General features: G+C 34.6%; 2 protein-coding genes across 4 annotated transcripts; both read left to right on the top strand.

Annotated features, from left to right (window-relative positions):
- Nucleotides 1-482: 482 nt before the first annotated feature.
- LOC8281735 (protein STRUBBELIG-RECEPTOR FAMILY 3) lies at nucleotides 483-8,351 on the top strand. 2 transcript variants are annotated; one of them, XM_015720730.3, is made up of 17 exons: nucleotides 483-1,029; nucleotides 1,230-1,356; nucleotides 1,445-1,516; nucleotides 1,849-1,914; nucleotides 2,060-2,131; nucleotides 2,233-2,304; nucleotides 2,388-2,459; nucleotides 2,544-2,609; nucleotides 2,818-2,883; nucleotides 3,084-3,448; nucleotides 3,536-3,939; nucleotides 4,436-4,707; nucleotides 4,975-5,113; nucleotides 5,251-5,387; nucleotides 5,477-5,633; nucleotides 5,867-5,978; nucleotides 7,560-8,351. In XM_015720730.3, the coding sequence occupies exons 1-16, from the start codon at nucleotides 936-938 to the stop codon at nucleotides 5,927-5,929; spliced, it is 2,244 nt and encodes a 747-aa protein (XP_015576216.1). In that variant the 5' UTR covers nucleotides 483-935; the 3' UTR covers nucleotides 5,930-5,978; nucleotides 7,560-8,351. The 2 variants fall into 2 exon arrangements, with proteins under 2 accessions (XP_015576216.1, XP_015576217.1); XM_015720731.3 differs by lacking the exon at nucleotides 7,560-8,351 and having other exon boundaries at nucleotides 5,867-6,200.
- Nucleotides 8,352-10,670: 2,319 nt separating this feature from the next.
- LOC8281736 (katanin p80 WD40 repeat-containing subunit B1 homolog KTN80.1) lies at nucleotides 10,671-19,663 on the top strand. Of its 2 annotated transcripts, none has more exons than XM_015720715.3 (18): nucleotides 10,671-11,106; nucleotides 11,723-11,853; nucleotides 12,213-12,330; nucleotides 12,655-12,881; nucleotides 12,966-13,068; nucleotides 13,375-13,445; nucleotides 14,268-14,342; nucleotides 14,425-14,568; nucleotides 14,727-14,907; nucleotides 15,558-16,082; nucleotides 16,858-16,935; nucleotides 17,026-17,585; nucleotides 17,717-17,842; nucleotides 18,077-18,151; nucleotides 18,268-18,380; nucleotides 18,522-18,638; nucleotides 18,747-18,815; nucleotides 19,167-19,663. In XM_015720715.3, the coding sequence occupies exons 1-18, from the start codon at nucleotides 11,082-11,084 to the stop codon at nucleotides 19,225-19,227; spliced, it is 2,799 nt and encodes a 932-aa protein (XP_015576201.2). In that variant the 5' UTR covers nucleotides 10,671-11,081; the 3' UTR covers nucleotides 19,228-19,663. The 2 variants fall into 2 exon arrangements, with proteins under 2 accessions (XP_015576201.2, XP_015576202.2); XM_015720716.3 differs by having other exon boundaries at nucleotides 10,677-11,106; nucleotides 16,879-16,935.
- Nucleotides 19,664-19,739: the final 76 nt, after the last annotated feature.

Consider the following 19,739-nt stretch of genomic DNA (forward strand, 5'->3'; position numbering starts at 1 on the left):
TGAGTGCTTTTGTTAAAGTTTAGGAGGTAGAAATATATTGAATTGACCATATTTATATCAATAAATATTATTAGAAAAATATTACTTTTTTAAATTTCTATATTATTGTCTTAATTTATAAATGAATAATATAAATTAACCGTGGAGGCCAAAAAAAAAAACTCTATCCAAATTTATTTACTAGTTTATCATCATATAATTTATTTCAATTAATTTGTTAATTTTATATTAATTCAAAATAGTGTATAAGAAATCCTACGTCTATGATATATCAGAATCAACCTATTGTTAGCAAAAAATATGTAATTCAAAGAAAACAATTTAAAGAAAATATGTAATTTTATACCTACAAGATAAATTCTAAAGAAAAGATTGAACTTATCAAATAAATAAAGAGATAAGGAGCGAATAAATAAACAAATAAAGAGACAAGGAGACCCCAATTTATGCTTTTAATAAACCAAATCAAATTCAAAGCATTTCTTTTCTTGGAAATAAAATTTAAAGCATTTCACTTTCAAAGATTACACAAACATGTATGCACAGAGCGCAAAGAACAACATCACTCACACACCGCCTTCTTCTCTTTCAATAATGCCGTTGTCTGTGCTTCTTCTTTTAACTCTCTTTTGACGCTACACAAACCCATCAATTCCTAAAACCCCCCTCTCTGTTTCTCTCTACTTTCTTTCCTACTGATATTTTTTTTCTTCAAGGAACTATTAAATTTCTTTCTATTATTTCCCGTTCAATTCCACTGATTCCCTTTCCTTTTGCTTCTCAGTTCTCAAGATTTCTTCAAGGCCTCTCTCTCGTTTTTTTCTTTCACCAAAAAGTTTGTGTCTTTCACTTGTTTCTGTTTGTTCTGTAACTTCAGAAGAGAAAAGGTCGAAAGTTTGGACCTTTTTGATTTTCTTCTTTCAGGTGGATTAACAATGCTGGGCTGTATAAAGATAGGAACGTTGTCTGGGTTGGTGCTGGTGGCTTTCACTGCATCATTTTGTGTTGCTATCACCGATCCTCGTGATGGTAATTTTTGTTTAAATTATCATTTTCTTCTATAAGTTTCTTGTTTTTGTATGTTGCCATTTCACTGTAACTACTGGGTTCTAAGCATTTGCTTTACTTATTCTAAAGTGAATTGCTTTCACTTGCTTTAAAATTCAACTTTTGCTTTTCTTCTTGATTTTTTTTTTTTTTGATAAATTCATGCATGTTACTCTTCATAGTCGTGGCAATGAATTCCTTGTGGGTTTCACTGAACTTCCCGCCCTTGCTTGGATGGTTACCTGGAGGAGACCCCTGTGGAGAGGAATGGCAAGGTGTCAGCTGTGTCTTCTCCAACATTACTGCATTGTATGTTCAATTTCTTTTCTTTTATTTGTTCGTTTCTTTGATTTTGATAGGCAGATTGTATTATAGATTTTCATGGTCATTGATACAGGAAGTTAAGTGGCATGAATTTAGGCGGAACCTTGGCGGATGACCTGGCACTATTTGAATCTATCATAGAAATGTAAGTGGTTTCTTTTTATTAATGTGCTGGTCATGCACAGAACTGGGGTGGCAGTGGTACCATTTTTTGTTAGTCACCATGTCTCAATTATTTGGGCCTATTTTTAGGCCATTTATATTTCAATCATGGCTTTTAGTGTTTGATCCTTGAATTGTACATATAATATCAGTAAGCTATTACTTATCACCCAGTAAACATCTTTGAAAGTCTCAGCGGTTAATGATCATATTCATAATCATCAAGCATTGTGATTATTAATTAACTGAAAATATTTTAGCAATCACTAGTTCTTCATGCAAAACCCTTATTATCTACTCTGTATTCTGATGCAGAGATCTGAGCAACAATCATATTGGAGGGAGCATTCCATCTAGCTTACCCCCAACCTTGAGGATCTTGTATGTAAAGCTCAGCCTTGCTTTCATATTAGTTTGTCAAATTAATTCAAGCAAGTTGCTGGCTTTAGTGGCTGCTGCTAAGTGCTATCAATCCTCACACACACTTTTCATCAACTAAATCTGTGTTTTCTTTGCCTTGTTTTAGTTCTCTTGCTGGTAATCAGTTCAATGGAAGCATTCCAGATACGTTATCCACATTAACTCAATTGTCACACTTGTGAGTTCAAATTGAAATTCGTTACAGTGACATGAGGACTGATGAGTTGTTCACTTGTAATATATTTCATCAGTTTTAAATCTAGCTGTTATTCTTCTCAGGTCAATAAATGATAATCATCTAAGTGGAGAAATGCCAGATGCCTTTCAACAGTTGACAAGTTTGACAAATTTGTAGACATTTAACTTAATCTTATAGTTAAACATTCTCTTTATCTTTCTAGACTTTGCTTGTAATCATATATCATGGTGTGTAGGGACCTGTCAGGTAATAATTTGAGCGGTCAGCTTCCTCCATCATTAGGAAATTTGTCATCTCTTAGCTCATTGTGAGGACCTCAACCAGATTGCTCTAGGCAAATTTCTATTTGTATTATAATATTTCCTTAAGCTTATGATTCCTTGTATTGCAGGCATTTGCAGAGTAATAAATTTGTAGGAGTCCTGGATGTTTTACAAGATCTTCCGCTTCAGGATCTGTAACTTTCTGGCCACTTTTTTGACTTCTATGTCTCTTTTCTATTAGTGCTACTTTATTGGAATTTCTAATGTTTTAAGCTTCCTTAATTAATTTAGTTTTTTTTTTTTCCTGATGGAGAGAAGGGTGTTTGGCATAGGAATTCTGCAGTTGTTTTGGCTCAGATACTGCCCTCCATTGCTGACACTTGTCACATTTCTTTTGCACAGGAATGTAGAGAACAATTTATTTTCCGGGCCTATACCTGCAAAGTTGTTGAATATTCCGAATTTTAGGTAAATCATGTACACTAAGAAATTGAGAAAATCAATATTTGTTTCTGAATTTTACATGTGATAGTAACTGCTGATTCCATGTTCTGACATGATTGCTGTTATTTGTATGTCTATGACTCAATTTCTTTGGAATTCCATGATGTATTGTATCACACTCCTTTATTCTGTCTCCCTTTATTTTGGTCCCTTGTACTTTGCAGAAAAGATGGCAACCCATTCAATACAACCATTATTGCTTCTCCTCCACTGGCACTTTCACCATCTCCTGCCATGCCACCGTCTTCTGCTGAAGCACCTGAGAAGCAGGGATACTGGCCGTCTATCTCACAAACCCCAAAGGCTGAAGCTGAAAGTTCAAGGGCATTTTTGACAACTAAGAGGGCCATTTTGGTCACTGTTGCTGTGGTGGTGATAGTCATAATTTTAGTGTTGTGTGTTTTAGTGTCGTCATGCTCTAAAAGAAAGAAGGTGAAGGAAGATGCTGAAAGGCATGTTGTTCCTTACAAGGGCCACATTGAAAAGCCTAATAGTAAAGCTTCCTTGCAACAAACTAATGAGGAGAAAGGTTATCTTTATCATTGCCTATCCTTTGGTTCAAACTTATCCATATGCTTTTCTATTCTATATGTCTTGATAATGGCCTTTTGAGCAGTTCCAAAAAATTTGGTAGTCAAATTACAAGATCAGTTTCGACTAGATAATGAAAAAATGGAGACAAGTCCAAAGCTACAGGACAAACATGGAATAGATCCGACAAGAATGTCTGCACAGTCAAGGAATAATATGGATCATGAGATAGATATGAATTTTATGGCACTGCAGCCACCACCACCCCCTCCTCCATGCCTTCCTGTTGACAAGGTTATTATCAATCCAGTTGTGCCTGCTGAAATATATACAAGGAGTAGTTCAACAAAGAATCTAAAATCCTCAAGTTCTTTGAGAGTTTTCACCATTGCAACACTTCAGCAGTATACAAATAGTTTTTCAGAAGAAAATTTTGTTGGAGAAGGCACGCTTGGCAGTGTTTACAAGGCTGAGCTTCCTGATAGAAAGGCAAGATTCCTTTTGCAAATATGAACTAATTTCCTAAGAAGAATTTGTGCCATTGTATGTATTTTTGTTGAGCTTGGTTATGCCTGCGATGAACATTAGGGGAAGCTGTGTCTGGCTTTTTTGTTGCTCTTCTTTTCAAAACATTGTCCCTGGTATCTCTTCCTTCTCTTCCTAATAGTCAAAATTTGCATTAAGTTATTAGTTGCAAAATTCTTTTGCAGCCAATTAAAACATTCAAGTATATTGCAGTGATTGAAAATCTGAACGGATGTTGGGTACAAATATTTAGAGTAATTCTTGAAGATGATTATTCATCTTCAATGCTTATGTAACTCTTTAATTTCATATCATGTGCATTGTATATAGCACGGCTGCTCTTCATCCTGCTTCATAGGCAGGCTTGTCTATCTTTTTCTCATGCTAGTTGAAAGTTTCACTTCTGACCTCCAGCTATTAACTCTCTGTTTTTGACCTTTTTTTTTCTTCTCTTTAATAGCTACTGGCAGTCAAGAAACTAAACAGTATGGCTACCAGGCAACAGACTGAGAAGGAGTTCCTTGATTTAGTTTCTACTGTCTCTAAAATTCGACATCCAAATATTGTGGAACTTTTGGGCTACTGTAACGAGCATGGGCAACGGCTACTTGTTTATGAGTTTTGTGAAACAGGGACGCTTAATGATGCATTGCATATGGATGATGAGATTCATAAGAAACTTTCATGGAATGCACGCATCCGCCTGGCATTAGGAGCTGCTAGAGCCCTACAGTAAGTAGAGCAATCCAGACTAATCTTTAAAGTTTAAAGCCCCAGAATGACCCTTTTAATAAATATTCAGTTTAAAAGTGGGTGTTGAGTATAGATTAGATGAGCAGACTAAGTTTCTTTTTTCATATTTTTATAGGCCAACCTAAGAGATTTCTTAAGTTCTGTAACCTCTTCTGTTGTTTTGGTGTACATGATTTTTCAAAGATACTATCTTTATAGTTCAGCAATTATCAATGCTTAGTTTCTTTCCCTTTTCTGTGCGGTAAGGTATCTGCATGAAGTTTGTGAGCCATCAATTGTACACCAGAATTTCAGATCTAGCAATATTCTCCTTGATGAAAAGCTTGCAGCATGTGTCTCGGACTGTGGTCTGGCCCCCCTACAATCTTCTAGCTCTGCAAATGAGGTAATGTTTTTGGTGGACATATTTTTAATTTGACCATCACCAAGCTTAATATCCTTCTCTTGATTTAATGCAATAGCCACCTTGAGCTACAAGCTATTGATATTTGGTTGCTGATGATAGTAAATATGATTTTTCAGTTATCAGGACGCCTCCTCAGTACTTCTGGTTATGGTGCTCCGGAGTTTGAGTTGGGAAGTTACACTTGCAAGAGTGATGTATATAGCTTTGGAGTTGTGATGCTAGAACTCCTCACTGGGAGGAAGTCATATGATCGGTAAGTTTTGCTTTGCAGGTTCTTATTTTCTTCCAAGTCAGCTATCATTTTATTCAGCTAATATAATTATAATCTAAAAATATATCTAGGTCCAGGAGTAGAGGGGAGCAATCTTTGGTTAGATGGGCAATTCCTCGCCTTCACGACATAGATTCGCTGTGTGGGATGGTTGACCCGTCTTTAAATGGATCCTACCCTGCCAAATCTTTATCACGATTTGCTGATATAATAGCCAGATGTGTGCAGGTGAGTTTATTTTTCCTTTTAATCCAGCTCTCCGCCTATCGTGCATATCCTTTTAAATATGATGCATATCCTGTCTACCTTACAACGGTGCCTGAGGCGGTCTCTGTCTCTAGAAAAGCTTTTCTTGTTTTCAAATATTAGACTAGGAAAACTTTCTATTTAATAGTTGATTGTTTGATCTGGCAGTAGCACAAGTTTACCTTATGTCCATTTGTTTTATGATCTACGTGCAGTGGGAGCCAGAGTTCAGGCCAGCAATGTCCGAAATTGTCCAGGACCTTTTGCGAATGTTGTAGAGGGAGAATGTGAAGAACCCAATCAACTGAGACTCAAGAGCTTGGCCAGGTAGGAACTCACCAATAGTATTTATACTGTCTATGTCAAAACAGCATAAGATTCTCTCTTTTATATAGTGAAGGCTTGTTGGGATAGAAATATTTAGAGATAAAAATACCCTATCATTCATTGTTCTTTATATTCTTTGGTGATGTGTTAATATAATTATTGTCCCCACTTGTGTGAATATGCCTTGCTAATGTAATTGCTCATTTTCTCTTCATGCCTTAATTGAAAGCTTCTTCTTTTTTCTTTAAGAGAAATAACTGGGATTTTAGTTTAGTTTTGGATTGTAAACAATGTTATGGTGTTTGCTAAACAAATTACGTCTATAAATCAGCCAAGGAGCACCTTTTAAAGTCTTTAATATGCCATTTGTTTATAATTGTGTCAGGATCAACAACTCATGAATATATATATATATATATATATATATATATATTAGAATACCTAACTACTTCAAGCAGCTTGTTGTGTATATATATATTTTTAAGGTCATGGTTGTTAGAGTCTTGCACATGCAGTTGTTATGGCCCCACTATTTGCACTTGCACCGTCCACAAATATGGGTCTACACTGATCTCATCTAGGTTCACTGCCATGGATCATGCCCTATCATTAGATTAATAATTCAATTATTGAATTTATCTCTTATTAATATCAGAGTTTATGAGAATTTTCTTTTTCTTGAAAGGCCTTTTAATTTTACAATGTATTTACTTTATAAAAAAAAGTAATGAGCTACCAAAATATTTTGTCCTAAATTTATATGCACATGCATCATGTTAGTTGCTTGCTTATAGCCTAAGGTTAGTGCATAAGCGCAAATCAAATGAAATAAAAGATCAATTAATTAATTTATATTTTATAAAGAAAGGACAGTTGGAGACACAAATTCTTGGATGTTATGGGTATCTTAATTAAATATGAGATGTCGGCTTCTTTTCTGACAGTCAAATGCTTTTCTTTTCTTATACAACAACGATTCTAACGTGACAACAGTGACCAGCAGCTTACTGCCGAAGCACATGAAAACCAACTTAACTTCCAATGCAATTTGTATATGGAATCAGTTGCTTTGTAATGGACCGTCGTTCTCTCAGTTAATAAATAAAAATCTCATTATTGATTAAAAAAATAGTAGAATAAAGCAATTCTACTTCTCCTAATCTAGAAATCCTCTCTTTACTCTTTTACTGTTCCCATATTCAAACAGTGTCAATTTGTTTCTAGTTTCTTTTTTTTGCCTGGAAAAACGAGACAACACCAATCTCAAGTCCCAACCCTTGAAATTGGAATACAAGGTCGGTGGTCTTCTTTGCATAAATTGAAAATTAGATAACTACGTCCTTGCCCTTTTTACAGTTCTTTATTTTTGGCTAATGAGGGTGAAAAATAGATGGCGAACTAGCAGAAAAGTTCTCTTCATTTTCTTTTTCTTGATTTTAAAGTTTGAGGTTGTAAATATTCTATAATGCAAAATGATTTTTGTTCATCAGATTGTCTAATTTACTCTAGTATCGGATAATTTTGATTCTTTAAACTTCCATTATCTCTAATAATTTCGTCTTTCTATTTTTCCTTTTTAAGGTTTGGTTTAATTTGCAAGAAAGAACTAATCCACCATTGCAATCGATCTGTTTTGGAGACCCATGTTGGAGTTGAATTAATTTGGATCGACTTAGAAGGATGGCAATTGGCATAATATTAAATGCCCATTGCTAGGAGATATGGAGGAGCAGAGTCATCTTAACCCAATCTGAAAGTGATGGTCTTATCATAACTGCATCACTTCTCCCTTATCTACTGCTGTAAATGCTGCTGAGTGCTAAAAGTAGAAAACTTGATGGCAGTAGGAGTAGGTCCTTCTGGGTCTGCCCTGATTGTATTTCTTTGAGCAAAATGACTAGATGTAGACATCTCTTCTGTGACATTGCAACTGAATTTAACACCCTATTTTAACAAAACCAATGCAAAAATCCTGAATTATGGGTTCTGATGTGCAATCCCAATCAACCTTGGATTCTTGGTTAAATTGCATGGCCATGGCCCTCTTTCTCTTTCCTTCCTATGTAGGGATATGCTACCTAAGTTTACTATGGACTTGGGTCTCCTTCATAAGTTACTGTCTTTTGAGAAATAATAAGGAAATGTGTAGTTCATGTGGTACTTTTTTCTCTCTTCCTTTTGGGACAGTGATCTTTTTGGTACATCATACATGTTTTTGTGCTGGGACATTCTTCCCCTTTGCCCCAGAATCCAGTTGTTCCTCCAACCCCACATCCCCTAAAAGGGTTTTGCATCATGGCTCCTGCGTTGCTTTTAGTTGTTTTCCAAATTTTCATTTTTGTTAATCAATTCAATCAACCTTTTTTACCAGCACTGAGCTGCTTTTATGTTTTTCTTTGCCTTTTCTTTCAAGCAATGGAAAGTTAATGCCATAATCTTGTGGGAATTCTATACATTGCATATCCTTATCCATTTTTACATTAGAGATGTTATAATTCTCTAAACCATATTTAAAGTGGTAGGTTCGAATTATCTCTCCGTATGGTTAAAACTTAAAAGCCTCTCTTCCTACTAATCTAATATATTAACTACTAATACTTTGTTAAAAAAGGAAATTTTTTTGAAAATTCATAATGTTGCCAATATCTTGGTTACTAGCATATATAATGTGATGATAAATAATAATAATAATAAAAGACTCTTGTGCCATTTCATGTGTACCAAATGAAAAACAAAAAGGAAAATGAATTAATAATGAGAGTTTGCACACCAAATTAAAGAAAATAGAGAAAAGTAATAATTACCTATTGGAGAATGCATTGAATGAGTAAATTTTTTGTATTTTTCAATCTAGGTATATATACATATATATTTTTCTTAATAAATAATAGACGTGTTTTAAAGTGTTAACAGTTTTTAATATACTTACTAACAATATTAATTTATGCTCAGTGGCGTTTCAATCCGATAGTGATAATAATTAATATTGATTTAATTTAACTCGTCATAATTTAAATTTATATTATGTAATAACATTATCAAGTAATTTGATTGGAAATGATAAATAATGGAAAAATATTAATTTCTTTTTTAATTTCAACTAAATTTTAAATATTTTGGACAATCCGATAACACCATAAATTATATTTCTTTACTATTTTTTCCAATAATCATGTACAACTTTAACATTTTATGGTTGAAAAAAAATTACGGGATTAATTTATATTATTAAAAATTAGCTAACAATTTGAAGCATACATTACTATTTATTTTCTAAAAAAGTTATATTACCTAAAATGGTAAAAACGCAAAATTACAGTCATGTACTTTCCCCGATAAAGAAATGCTTGTCCACATCTTCACAAATTAGGGGGAAAGACATGTTTGGGGAAGCTTGTCATGTACCTGTCAATTAATGGAAAGAATCTAAGGAATAACTTAATTAATCTTTATTATAAGATATGGATCATCAAGCACTCGTCTCTTGTAAAGCTGTTCATGTGGAAATTAGTACAAGAATTGAATTGATTCGTCCGAAAATGGAAAAAGAAAGAAGAAGAAAGACATGTCAAGCACTTTGATTATGATTGTAACCCAGCTGTATTTAGCTAAATTAACATTATATTATATATGCATACATTCCTTATATATAACATAATTTAAATTTCTCTGACCATAAATCTTTGCCAATTATACATACTAATTACATATAACCCCATATTAAGCACAAGAAAAACAATAGGATGACTATTTTATTTTATAATTGCAATGGGAATTGAATTCTTATTATGAATGGTTGCTAAGTAATAAACAATAATAGCAATGAGATAACAATTAGCTGGTGAGGCCATGTGAATTAGTTGTACCAGAACCAAAGTCTTGAAGGTTTAACTAAATCCCTAAGCAAATGTCTCTTTCATATTAACATTCCTTAATTAATTAATAATTACTTACCATTATAAAAACAATATGTAAATTTTTAAGAATAAGAGAGAAACTTATTTATAAAGGAATCTCTCTTTCTGTATTCTTTCTTCCTGTAATATCAACATCCACTCACACATCAAATCAAATTACATAATGTGATATGTTAATCATTTCAGTAGGTGGATTTCGAAACTTTAAGAAAACAGAAAAAACAAAAGATTTTCTACATTAGTATCTCATGTATCAATATCATATATTTAGTATATAGTCCTTATTAGTCTTTGTAGTGACTAATTAATTTCATTATATAATCTTATATAACAATATCACAAATATGATCCAAACTAAGATTTTTTCTTTCACCAACTAAATGGAATTCTTTTTTGTAAGAGAAATCCTCTTTCCGATTTATGAAATGACTTTTTAATTTGAAACAATTTAAAGCATCAGTTATTGTTTAATCTGTCACTCTGTTCTTCCTGACCCTCCTTCACCTTAACCTTAATTGTTATTTGAACAAGTAAAAGTTATGTTAGAAAGGGACTTTGAGAAGAAATAGAAATTTGGTACAATTGTGATAATTTCAACCAAGACGTTCAATTATTATGAACTTACAAAAAAATAAAAACGAAAATTAGAAAAATCAACGCCCACTAGAAAAGAAAAAAAGAAATAAAAGATAGCTAATTCATAAAGAGGGCTTTTATGTCCACAAACTGTACAATTATAAAACACAAGACAAGTACGTGACGGAGAAGGGCATTTCAGGAAATCGAAAAAAAGAAAGAAAGCAAACGGGCTTAATAGAAGTAGCTGAAATGATAATCATATGGTCTGAAATCTGAATTCGATTGTTTAGTCATTTTCTTTTCTTTTGAACCACTGTTATACGCTTCCTCTACATTAAAGAAAATACTTTTTAATTTCACTGCAGAATCTGAAACTCCACAGGAAATGATATTCTGAATCCTATTCCTACCTTTCACCTTTGGATTTCCACTTCTGTATTGTTCCACTCCAAGAGGCAAAAATAAAAGTAAAAAAAAAAAAAAAAAAAAAAAAAGAGAAAAGGAAAGCTCTCTCAAGTCTTGCCCAAAGCTCGTTAATTATTCAGCTGAAATTTCTAGTTACTTTCTGATCTTTCTTTTTTTAGCTGTGGCATTCAAGGTGGATGAAATGGCGAAGCGTGGATATAAGCTGCGTATCCTTTTGTTTTGCTTTTTTTCTTGTTTCTTTTTTATGTAATATTGCTGAGGTGGAATCAGCTTGGATTTTGATGCATTTGGTGTGATTTTTAGGGTTTTACCTGTGTTTGAGCTTCATTTGCATGTTAACATCCGATTTTGCTTATCTAAATCGTGATTTTACTGATTCTGGACTTTTTATTTTTATTTTTATTCTTTTAGTAATGTTGGAATGATATGCTTTTAGGATGCTAGCTTATTTCAGCTTTTTCATTTGTTTTTAGTGTGGATTTTTAGCTGAAACTGTGTTTTCATTCTCCTAATTTCTTGTTTGGTCATATATGAATCTTGACTTCTGTTTATTTTTGGAGTTAAGGTTTTTTGGTACGTGTGCACATTTGGTTGATTGATCTTATACTAATTAAAGTTAACAGAATTTTTCAGTTTTCTGTTTTTGTTATGGATGAAGCCAAGTTTAAGTAAATTGCAACAGAAGATGCTTTATGCTAAACTAAGATTAAATTTTGAAATCTAAGGAAGGAATCGTTGGAAAGATAAATCCAATGCTTAGTTTCTAATTTAATTTTAATTTTATAAATTTATTTAGCAGTTCCTTGACTGAAATGAAATTAGAGGAATTTGTGGCTCATTCATCCAATGTAAACTGCCTAAATATAGGGAAGAAGACGTGTAGAATGTATATCACAGGCGGTGATGATTACAAAGTCAATCTTTGGGCAATTGGCAAACCTACTTCTTTAATGGTCAGTCCATGAGTTTATTATATCTTTGTTTACTTCATCTTTGGGACCTATGTAAAACGTTACCAATCTTTAGATGGTTTTAGCTTCTCTCATGTGGTTTTTATATGTGCATATTGTTTTAGAGTTTTCTTTGGTGTTGAAAAAAACAAATGCATTAAATGCAGTTGATCATCTCTATTGACTGTATCGTTGTTTCAAATATGATCTAGCTTCTCATTTACAATTTGGGTTTATTTTGATTTGCTATTCAATATCTTAAGGGGATTTTGCAGCTTTTAAGGAAAATAATTGTTGCACGGGGTAGATACTCTGTGACAATTAAGAGATTAAGTTCTATATTTTTTATGGTTGATGTGCAGAGCTTGTGTGGTCATACAAGTCCCGTTGAATCTTTAGCTTTTGACACAGCAGAAGTCTTGGTTCTTGGTGGTGCTTCCACGGGTGTGATAAAGCTCTGGGACTTGGAAGAAGCAAAAAGTATGTTCATTAGTTTGATTGAGTTACACTATTTTAATTGGAACTGGCGTTAAAGTTTGGGAAATCTATTATTGTGTGCTTTACCCATTTGACTTGGAAAGAAAATATAGCACAAGAGTTTTGAATCAGGATGTTTAAATTTAATTTGAGATATAAATGACATGACGTAGTGAGTCCCACTCCAGTAAGAAAATCTAGAAGTGCAATTATCCCTTTTATATCATACTGTATTTGCTAGCAAACCATTGACTTTCCATTAGCAGAGTTGCTGTAAAAATGGCTTGGTAAAATTCTAACATTTTTGTTCTTGTTCATGAAGTGTAGTGGTTCGCACTCTTACTGGACACAGATCAAACTGCACTGCCATTGAATTTCATCCATTTGGCGAGTTCTTTGCATCTGGTTCTGCTGATACAAATCTAAAGCTCTGGGATATCAGAAAGAAGGGTACACTTCATACTTACAAGGGTCATACACGAGGCATTAGTACTATCAGATTCACTCCTGATGGTCGCTGGGTAGTTTCTGGTGGATTGGATAATGTTGTTAAGGTACTAATTGATCTCCTGTAATGGCAGAAAATGAGTATAAGGTTCATTTCTATACCCTCATTTGGGTCCCCTATTGCTAATCAGGTGTGGGATCTTACTGCTGGAAAGCTATTGCATGATTTTAAGTTCCATGAAGGACATATTAGATCCTTAGATTTCCATCCCCTTGAATTTCTCCTGGCCACAGGTGAGCCCTTGATTTCTACATAGCTTATTTCTGATTTCTGTTTGATTTTTGTGTGTGAATATTGTTGACTGTATGACAGCCATACTCTGTTATTTTTTTTGGTTCTCTGTTAATGTGCTGCCATTGTATGAGTTTTTACTTAGCATCTGTATTGTTGTTACTATAGCTCCATACTCAATCTGAAGGTTATATTTGTACAAGTAATTCCTGTTGCTGCCTCCTTTATGCTCGGCCATAAGCATGTCTTCATCAACATTTTGTAGATTCAACTGGAAAATTATTGTAACATGCAACTTCATTTTTCAGGTTCAGCAGACAGAACTGTGAAATTCTGGGACTTGGAAACTTTTGAATTGATTGGATCTGCCAGACCTGAGGTATCTGAGATACTTCAACTGAAATTAATCATTTAGCACTATAAGATTTAGTTGTCTGTAAAATGTTTAGGTTTCTATGACTAATTACTTTTATGTCTGAAATAAGAAAAATAGAAAGATTCTGTAAACTCCAGGTAACAACATATTTCTTGAATTGCTTTTCTTTGTATCTTACATTTAATGTTATGAATAATTTGTTTGCTTCTCGAGAAGCATAAGTGTCGTGTAATGTGTCAGTTTTCCGAGTGTTCCTGCTTTCCTGTCATCTAATATGCACTTGAGTTGAAAAGGGGCCAATGTAGTTAGTTTGTCACTTGAGTTTATGCCTAATAACTAGTTCGGGCTTCTATATTTCTTTGCCCAAAGAGTAAACATTATGTGACTTTTTTTTTCTCTAAAGTTTGTAGCTTTTATGCAGAGAAACAACTCAAATAAAAATGTTCTTCCCTCTTGTTCCCTCTTTTTCCAGTTTCCGCCTTCCTTTCCCCTCTTTCAAATGTCTGTAACATAAGAACCACTTCATCTCCTACTAAGCTGAGTGCAAAGCAATATTATTTGATCAAACTGGGATGTATATTCCTTTTCTTTTTGGCTATTCGTTGCAATGGCGTGAAAGCCCTATTTAGAATTAACTAGGAAAAGATTATGGGTCATGTAAACAAGCTTCCATTTTCCCTTTTCCCAAGACCGTTTTGTTTTTCTATCATTCAGCTCTGATTTGAGCTCCTTTTTTTCTGTCTTGTTCTTGTTCTTGTTAGTTTCCATGTTGATCATTGGTAAATTAATTTAATTATCTAAATTGCTTCCGTTTCCTCTTTCCAGGCCACTGGAGTACGAGCAATTTCCTTTCATCCTGATGGGAGGACACTTTTTTGTGGATTAGATGATAGTCTGAAGGTTTGGATTATTGCTATCTTGAAACCTTGTCCTTTGTGTCTATGATAGAACATGAGTTGTAAGTTATACTTAAAAACTGCAGGTTTATTCTTGGGAGCCTGTGATTTGCCATGATTCTGTTGATATTGGGTGGTCCACACTTGGCGACCTTTGTATTCATGAAGAAAAACTTTTAGGTTGCTCTTACTATCGAAATTCTGTGGCTGTTTGGGTAGCTGATGTTTCGGTGATTTTCTCAATTATGCAGTTCCTTTTTATTTTTCCTTTTCCAAGTTTCGTGATCCTATTATTTGGTTCTTTAGGTCTTATAATTTCTTTTGTGTTTTTCTCTTCCCTAATTTTAAAACTAACCATGCCATTAAACCTTGCCTTACTTTATTTTAGCTTATTGAGCCATATGGAGTTGGCTTTATACCGGAAGAAAGTGACTGCATAGAGAAAAAATTTAGCATCCCCAAAAGTGATTCTCCTGACAAAGTAAGGAGTGGCATGAGGTCTACTTCACATTTGCGCTCTTTGTCTCCTGATTATGAAAGCAAAGAAATAAAGAACATATATGTGGATTGTAAGTTGTTATTTTTGTAAACGTTGATGCTTCCTAGTTTCTCAATTTTTCTTTTTCTTTATTTATCTGTTACTACTTTATTATCCCCATTCGAGAAATTGACTGGCCCCATATTAGAGTAGAGTCATATCTGAATCCAATTATGGTTTAGAATCCAGTTCTTGTAAGTTTTCCATTGACTGCTTCCGCTGACAAATTTGGTACAAAGTTTTTTTAAGAAATTGAAAGAGGAATGTGAGAATTAAGAAGAAATTCTCTGATTGAAATGGATGATCATGGTTTTCTCTCATCTTCTACCCGTCTTCCATGATGGTCTGTTAAGGGATCAACACTGGGGCTTCTGGATTATGTTGAAAAAGGACTGGGGCTTATTCTGGTGTAGACTAAAGAGGTTGAACCCTAGTTGATTTTTTAGTTCAGACTGATTAGATCTTCCATAATATTCGTTCTTGTTTGCAGTCCAAGTGTATGAATAGAAATTCTTGCCCATTTAGAACTTGTTAGTATTGATTTTGAGGTAGACAAAGAGGAATACTACCATGAGCACATGTACATATGGACATACTCATATTCATATATAGGATGTGCATTTTTCTTCTGTTTTATTGTCTCCATGCTATCTAATGTGCTGTTTCATCTTTTCTCTAAAGCTGCTGATGGAAAACCAGTTTCTTCACAAAAAGTTGGGTCTTTGACTTCGCCGAAAAGGGTCCTCCCACTGGATTCAAAAGAAATGAGCAATCCACCATCAGATAAGAAGATCCCCGTAACAGGAGGGAATGCCAAAGCTGATGGAGAAGCATTTAATAAATCTTTTGTTGTGCCCACAGTTGTACCTCGGGATAATCCCATTGAAAAGAACTCGTCCAATTCGGGAAGGGAAACAGTTACCTTTTCACGGACAAGACCAGGCATGTTGCTTAGGCCAGCTCATATGCAGAGGCTATCCAATAGCAAGAATGATGTCGAGAAGCTGTCAGTAGCTCTTGAGTCTGAGACTTTTAGCAATATGCCAAGTGAAAAGGTAAGTGCAATGGATCTGAAGTTGCAATCGTTGAATGTATTAGAAGAGGGAGTGCAGAAATCCTATGAAGAAAAAAGTTCTGATTTCAAGAATGTTGCTGAGAAGTTTGAAAAAGATTTATCCCCAGAGAAACCCTCTAGTCAGGAACATTGTAAGTTCTTATCCTTAGATAGCAGCATCACTTTTCATGATTCAGTTCTTGTTGTATGCTTAAGATTCCTTCTTCTGCTTACTCTTCTCCTACCTTATATTTATCTTCTCTTTCCCAGATTTTGTCCTTGATTATGCATATTTGGACTTTGCATGTTTTTTAAATGCCTTGCATCATCAAAGCCTAATCAAGACAGTTTTTCAGTTTAGTTCCCAATTTCATATGTTCATTCAATTCTCAAGCACATTGACATAAAGCACAGGCCAATCTGTTAGTATATTTTGTCAAACTATTTTGTTTTACTTCTTGCCATGATTTACTTAATCCACTGATTCCAATGATCTTGTGTTATCTCATTTGGTCTTCCATTTGAATATATTCATAACCCTGCTTAGTTTATTCATTTTGCCAGCTCTTAAGTTTTGCCACTGTTTTCAGTGCTAGCAGGAAATATAATCATCTGATGTATTTAAGAATTTCATTACTTCAAACTTAAAAATATCGGTTATCATTATCACAATTGCTCACCTTGCATGTCGATAAAATCAGACCTTTCTTTCATCCATTAGAAATCTCCTTGAACTAATGGCTGCACAATAGTGCATAGCTGTCTTAATAACTAAGCACATCACTAATTCTATGCCCTGAAAAAGTCTCTTATTGGCTTCTTATCATGCTTTCTATTAGCCTTTACCCCCTATTCTGCTGGTTTTTAGTTTCTCAGTTTGGTTTCTTTCATTTCGTGATTTGCAGTGTATCTATTTACTGGTAGTAGTGATTGATTCTATTGTTTCAGGTGATGAATCAGTTAATAACAATAGAGCCATCCCTTCTGTTAAAATTATCAATGGAGGTTTGTCAGTACCTGTCACAACTTATGATTTCCAAGTATACATGTATTTTACGAAAATTGGTCATGTCTTGAATGCTTTTATTCTGGCAGTTGCTGTTGTAGCAGGCAGGACACGCTCTCTGGTTGAGAGGTTTGAGAGACGAGAGAAATTTAGCAATGAAGATCAGTCAACAAGTATGGAGTCTCAAACTGCAGGTTTAACAAATAGCACACCTACCATGTCAACTAATGTCACCCCACTTTCTTTACCTGAAGCAGGTAGAAAACCTCCTATAGCAATTAGTATGACACCTCGTATTGTACCTGAGACCAAAACAAAACCAGAGATAGCAACTAATATGTCCCCTCACGTTTTTCCTGAAATGGATAGAACACCCACAGTAGCAACTGTTGTGACCCCTCGTGTTATGGATAGAATACCAGTCACAGCAACTAATATGATCCCCCTTGTTATACCAGAAACAGATAGAACACCCATTGCAGCAACTAATATGACTCGTAGAGTTATATCTGAGAGAAATAGATCACCTATTGCAACAACTGATATGACTCCGGAAGCTATATCTGAAAGAGGTAGATCACCTTCCACAGCAACTAATATGACCTGCCATGTTGTACATGAGATGGATAGAAGAACACTTCCTGCTATGGTATGACTTATACCCCCTTTAGGAAGATTTCCATATCTAAACAGAATCTAGCCATTTATAGAATCAGTTTATCTTCAGACTTAATTTAATGATTTCACATGTGCCTTTGTCTTTTTTATCAATGATTACAGAAGGAGGAGCCTCAGATTTCTGGAAGGGACTCAAATTCTTCTAATTATAGAGATGTTAGTGAAGAATTGATGCAAGCACATGATGTATTCTTGAGTACCATTAAATCTCGGCTGACAAAATTACAGGTGAATTTAGCCAATATCAGAAACTGATATTTTTAATGATGCATATAGCTGTACTTTACTGTGTTTTTCCTGCAACTTGAGATAGATATAGTTTCTTGTCAATTAGAAGCATCACTTGCCGATTTTCCAGAAATTCAGTTAGGTCGCAATTAAATAAACTTTCTTTCCTGTTTCTCTTCTTCTTACCTTCTCTTGGGTTAATTGGTCAGGTACTAACTCTATTGCATCCTGCAGGTGGTTCGACATTTTTGGGAACGGAATGACATTAAGGGTGCTATCAATGCCTTGAGGAAATTGCCAGATCACTCTGTAAGAATTTATGAAAATACTTTTTATTATTTTGTTCTTTTATTGTTACAACTTGTGACTAGTGGCTGTTTTATCTTGGATTTGGCATTTATTTTAACAACGAAATTTTGCTGCAGGTGCAAGCAGACATAATCAGTGTTCTCATGGAAAAAATGGAGATCCTTACCTTAGACCTATTTTCTTGCTTACTGCCTGTGCTTGTGGGCTTACTGGATAGCAAGATGGAAAGGTAGGTTTCATATGAATAGCAGACTTTCATTGCTAGAGTTTGGATGCTGTGGCTTATAAGATAATGCACCATTTTACTCAGAGCTGGTCCTGATTGCTGGAATGTTGGATTGCCACTTAACTTGCACTGATAAATGTACAGGCACACAGGTGTCTCGTTGGAGATGTTACTGAAGCTTGTAGCAGTCTTTGGCCCAGTGATTCGCTCAACCATTTCAGGTCCTCCGCCTGTTGGTGTTAATCTACATGCAGAACAAAGGTTGTTTTAACTAATATTTGCATGTCACTTGCATAACAGTCTCCAAAGTAATATGGCCTCATTTAAGTTATTTGGTATGGCTTACTTGTATCGATGTTTTGACTGCAGGCTAGAATGCTGCAAGCAATGCTTTGTCCAGCTGCAAAAGATCCAGCAAATTCTTCCAGCGCTCATCAGGCAAGAAGCCAACTTCAGTAGTCTTCTCTTGTTTTCCCCAATGCAATTTAACTAAAACCAGTGATTTTAAAAGAAAATGATGCTTAAGGATTAACAATTCATGTTGACTAAATTCTTGCAATTAAATGAAGGATGGCCTTATTGAAATTCTTGAGGAACCTGTTCTTTTCTGCATTATAACAGTTACTTGTAACTCCTGAAATTTTATAATGATTCCAGTGGAGGCGATTAGTGCATTTGTGGTTTCTTCTGAATGCCTGTTTTATCCTCTGTAATCTGTAATTCTGGTGTTTAAGCCTAGTCTCGAATATGAGCTAACAGTCAGAATGCTTGCTGTAAATTTTGTTGCAGGAAAGGTGGTGTGTTGGCAAAATCTGCTGTGGAATTAAATCTAGTTCTTCAAGAATCCTAGCCAGTGTTGTCATCCAAAGCCAATTTCTATTTCAGGTGGGAGAGTGGCTTAGCTGATACCGGAACAGAATATATGCAAAACGATGCTACTACTTTCAAGTGATTTGTGTATCTCACAATTTTGTCTTGCCGCTTCGTACTTTTTGCTGTCAATATTGACTTCTATCGGCGGAGTCCTACGGCTTGGTAGTGTTATGAGGCAAATACTAAACCAGTAAGTTTACGTGCCATTATCGATGCATAATGATGGAAGACAGAAATCTCGCAAACTGTGGTCGCCCTAGCAGTGTGCCTTGAAGATTTTCATTGTAAGTCTTGATTCTAGGCGTTCTTGTCTGTAATTTCTGTGTAATGTTCAAATGAATGTAATTATGTGGCAATTTATTTTGTATACTACATTCATCAAATTCATTGAAATGCATAGATCTCTTCCAAGACTGGTCGAATACAAAATTCTTGGCATGACTGAGGTTGTATCTTCTGGTTCTGAATTGCAGCAGAAGGAAGGTCCAA

The sequence above is a fragment of the Ricinus communis genome, chromosome 5 (genome assembly GCF_019578655.1).
Source record: "Ricinus communis isolate WT05 ecotype wild-type chromosome 5, ASM1957865v1, whole genome shotgun sequence".
Lineage (NCBI taxonomy): Eukaryota > Viridiplantae > Streptophyta > Magnoliopsida > Malpighiales > Euphorbiaceae > Ricinus > Ricinus communis.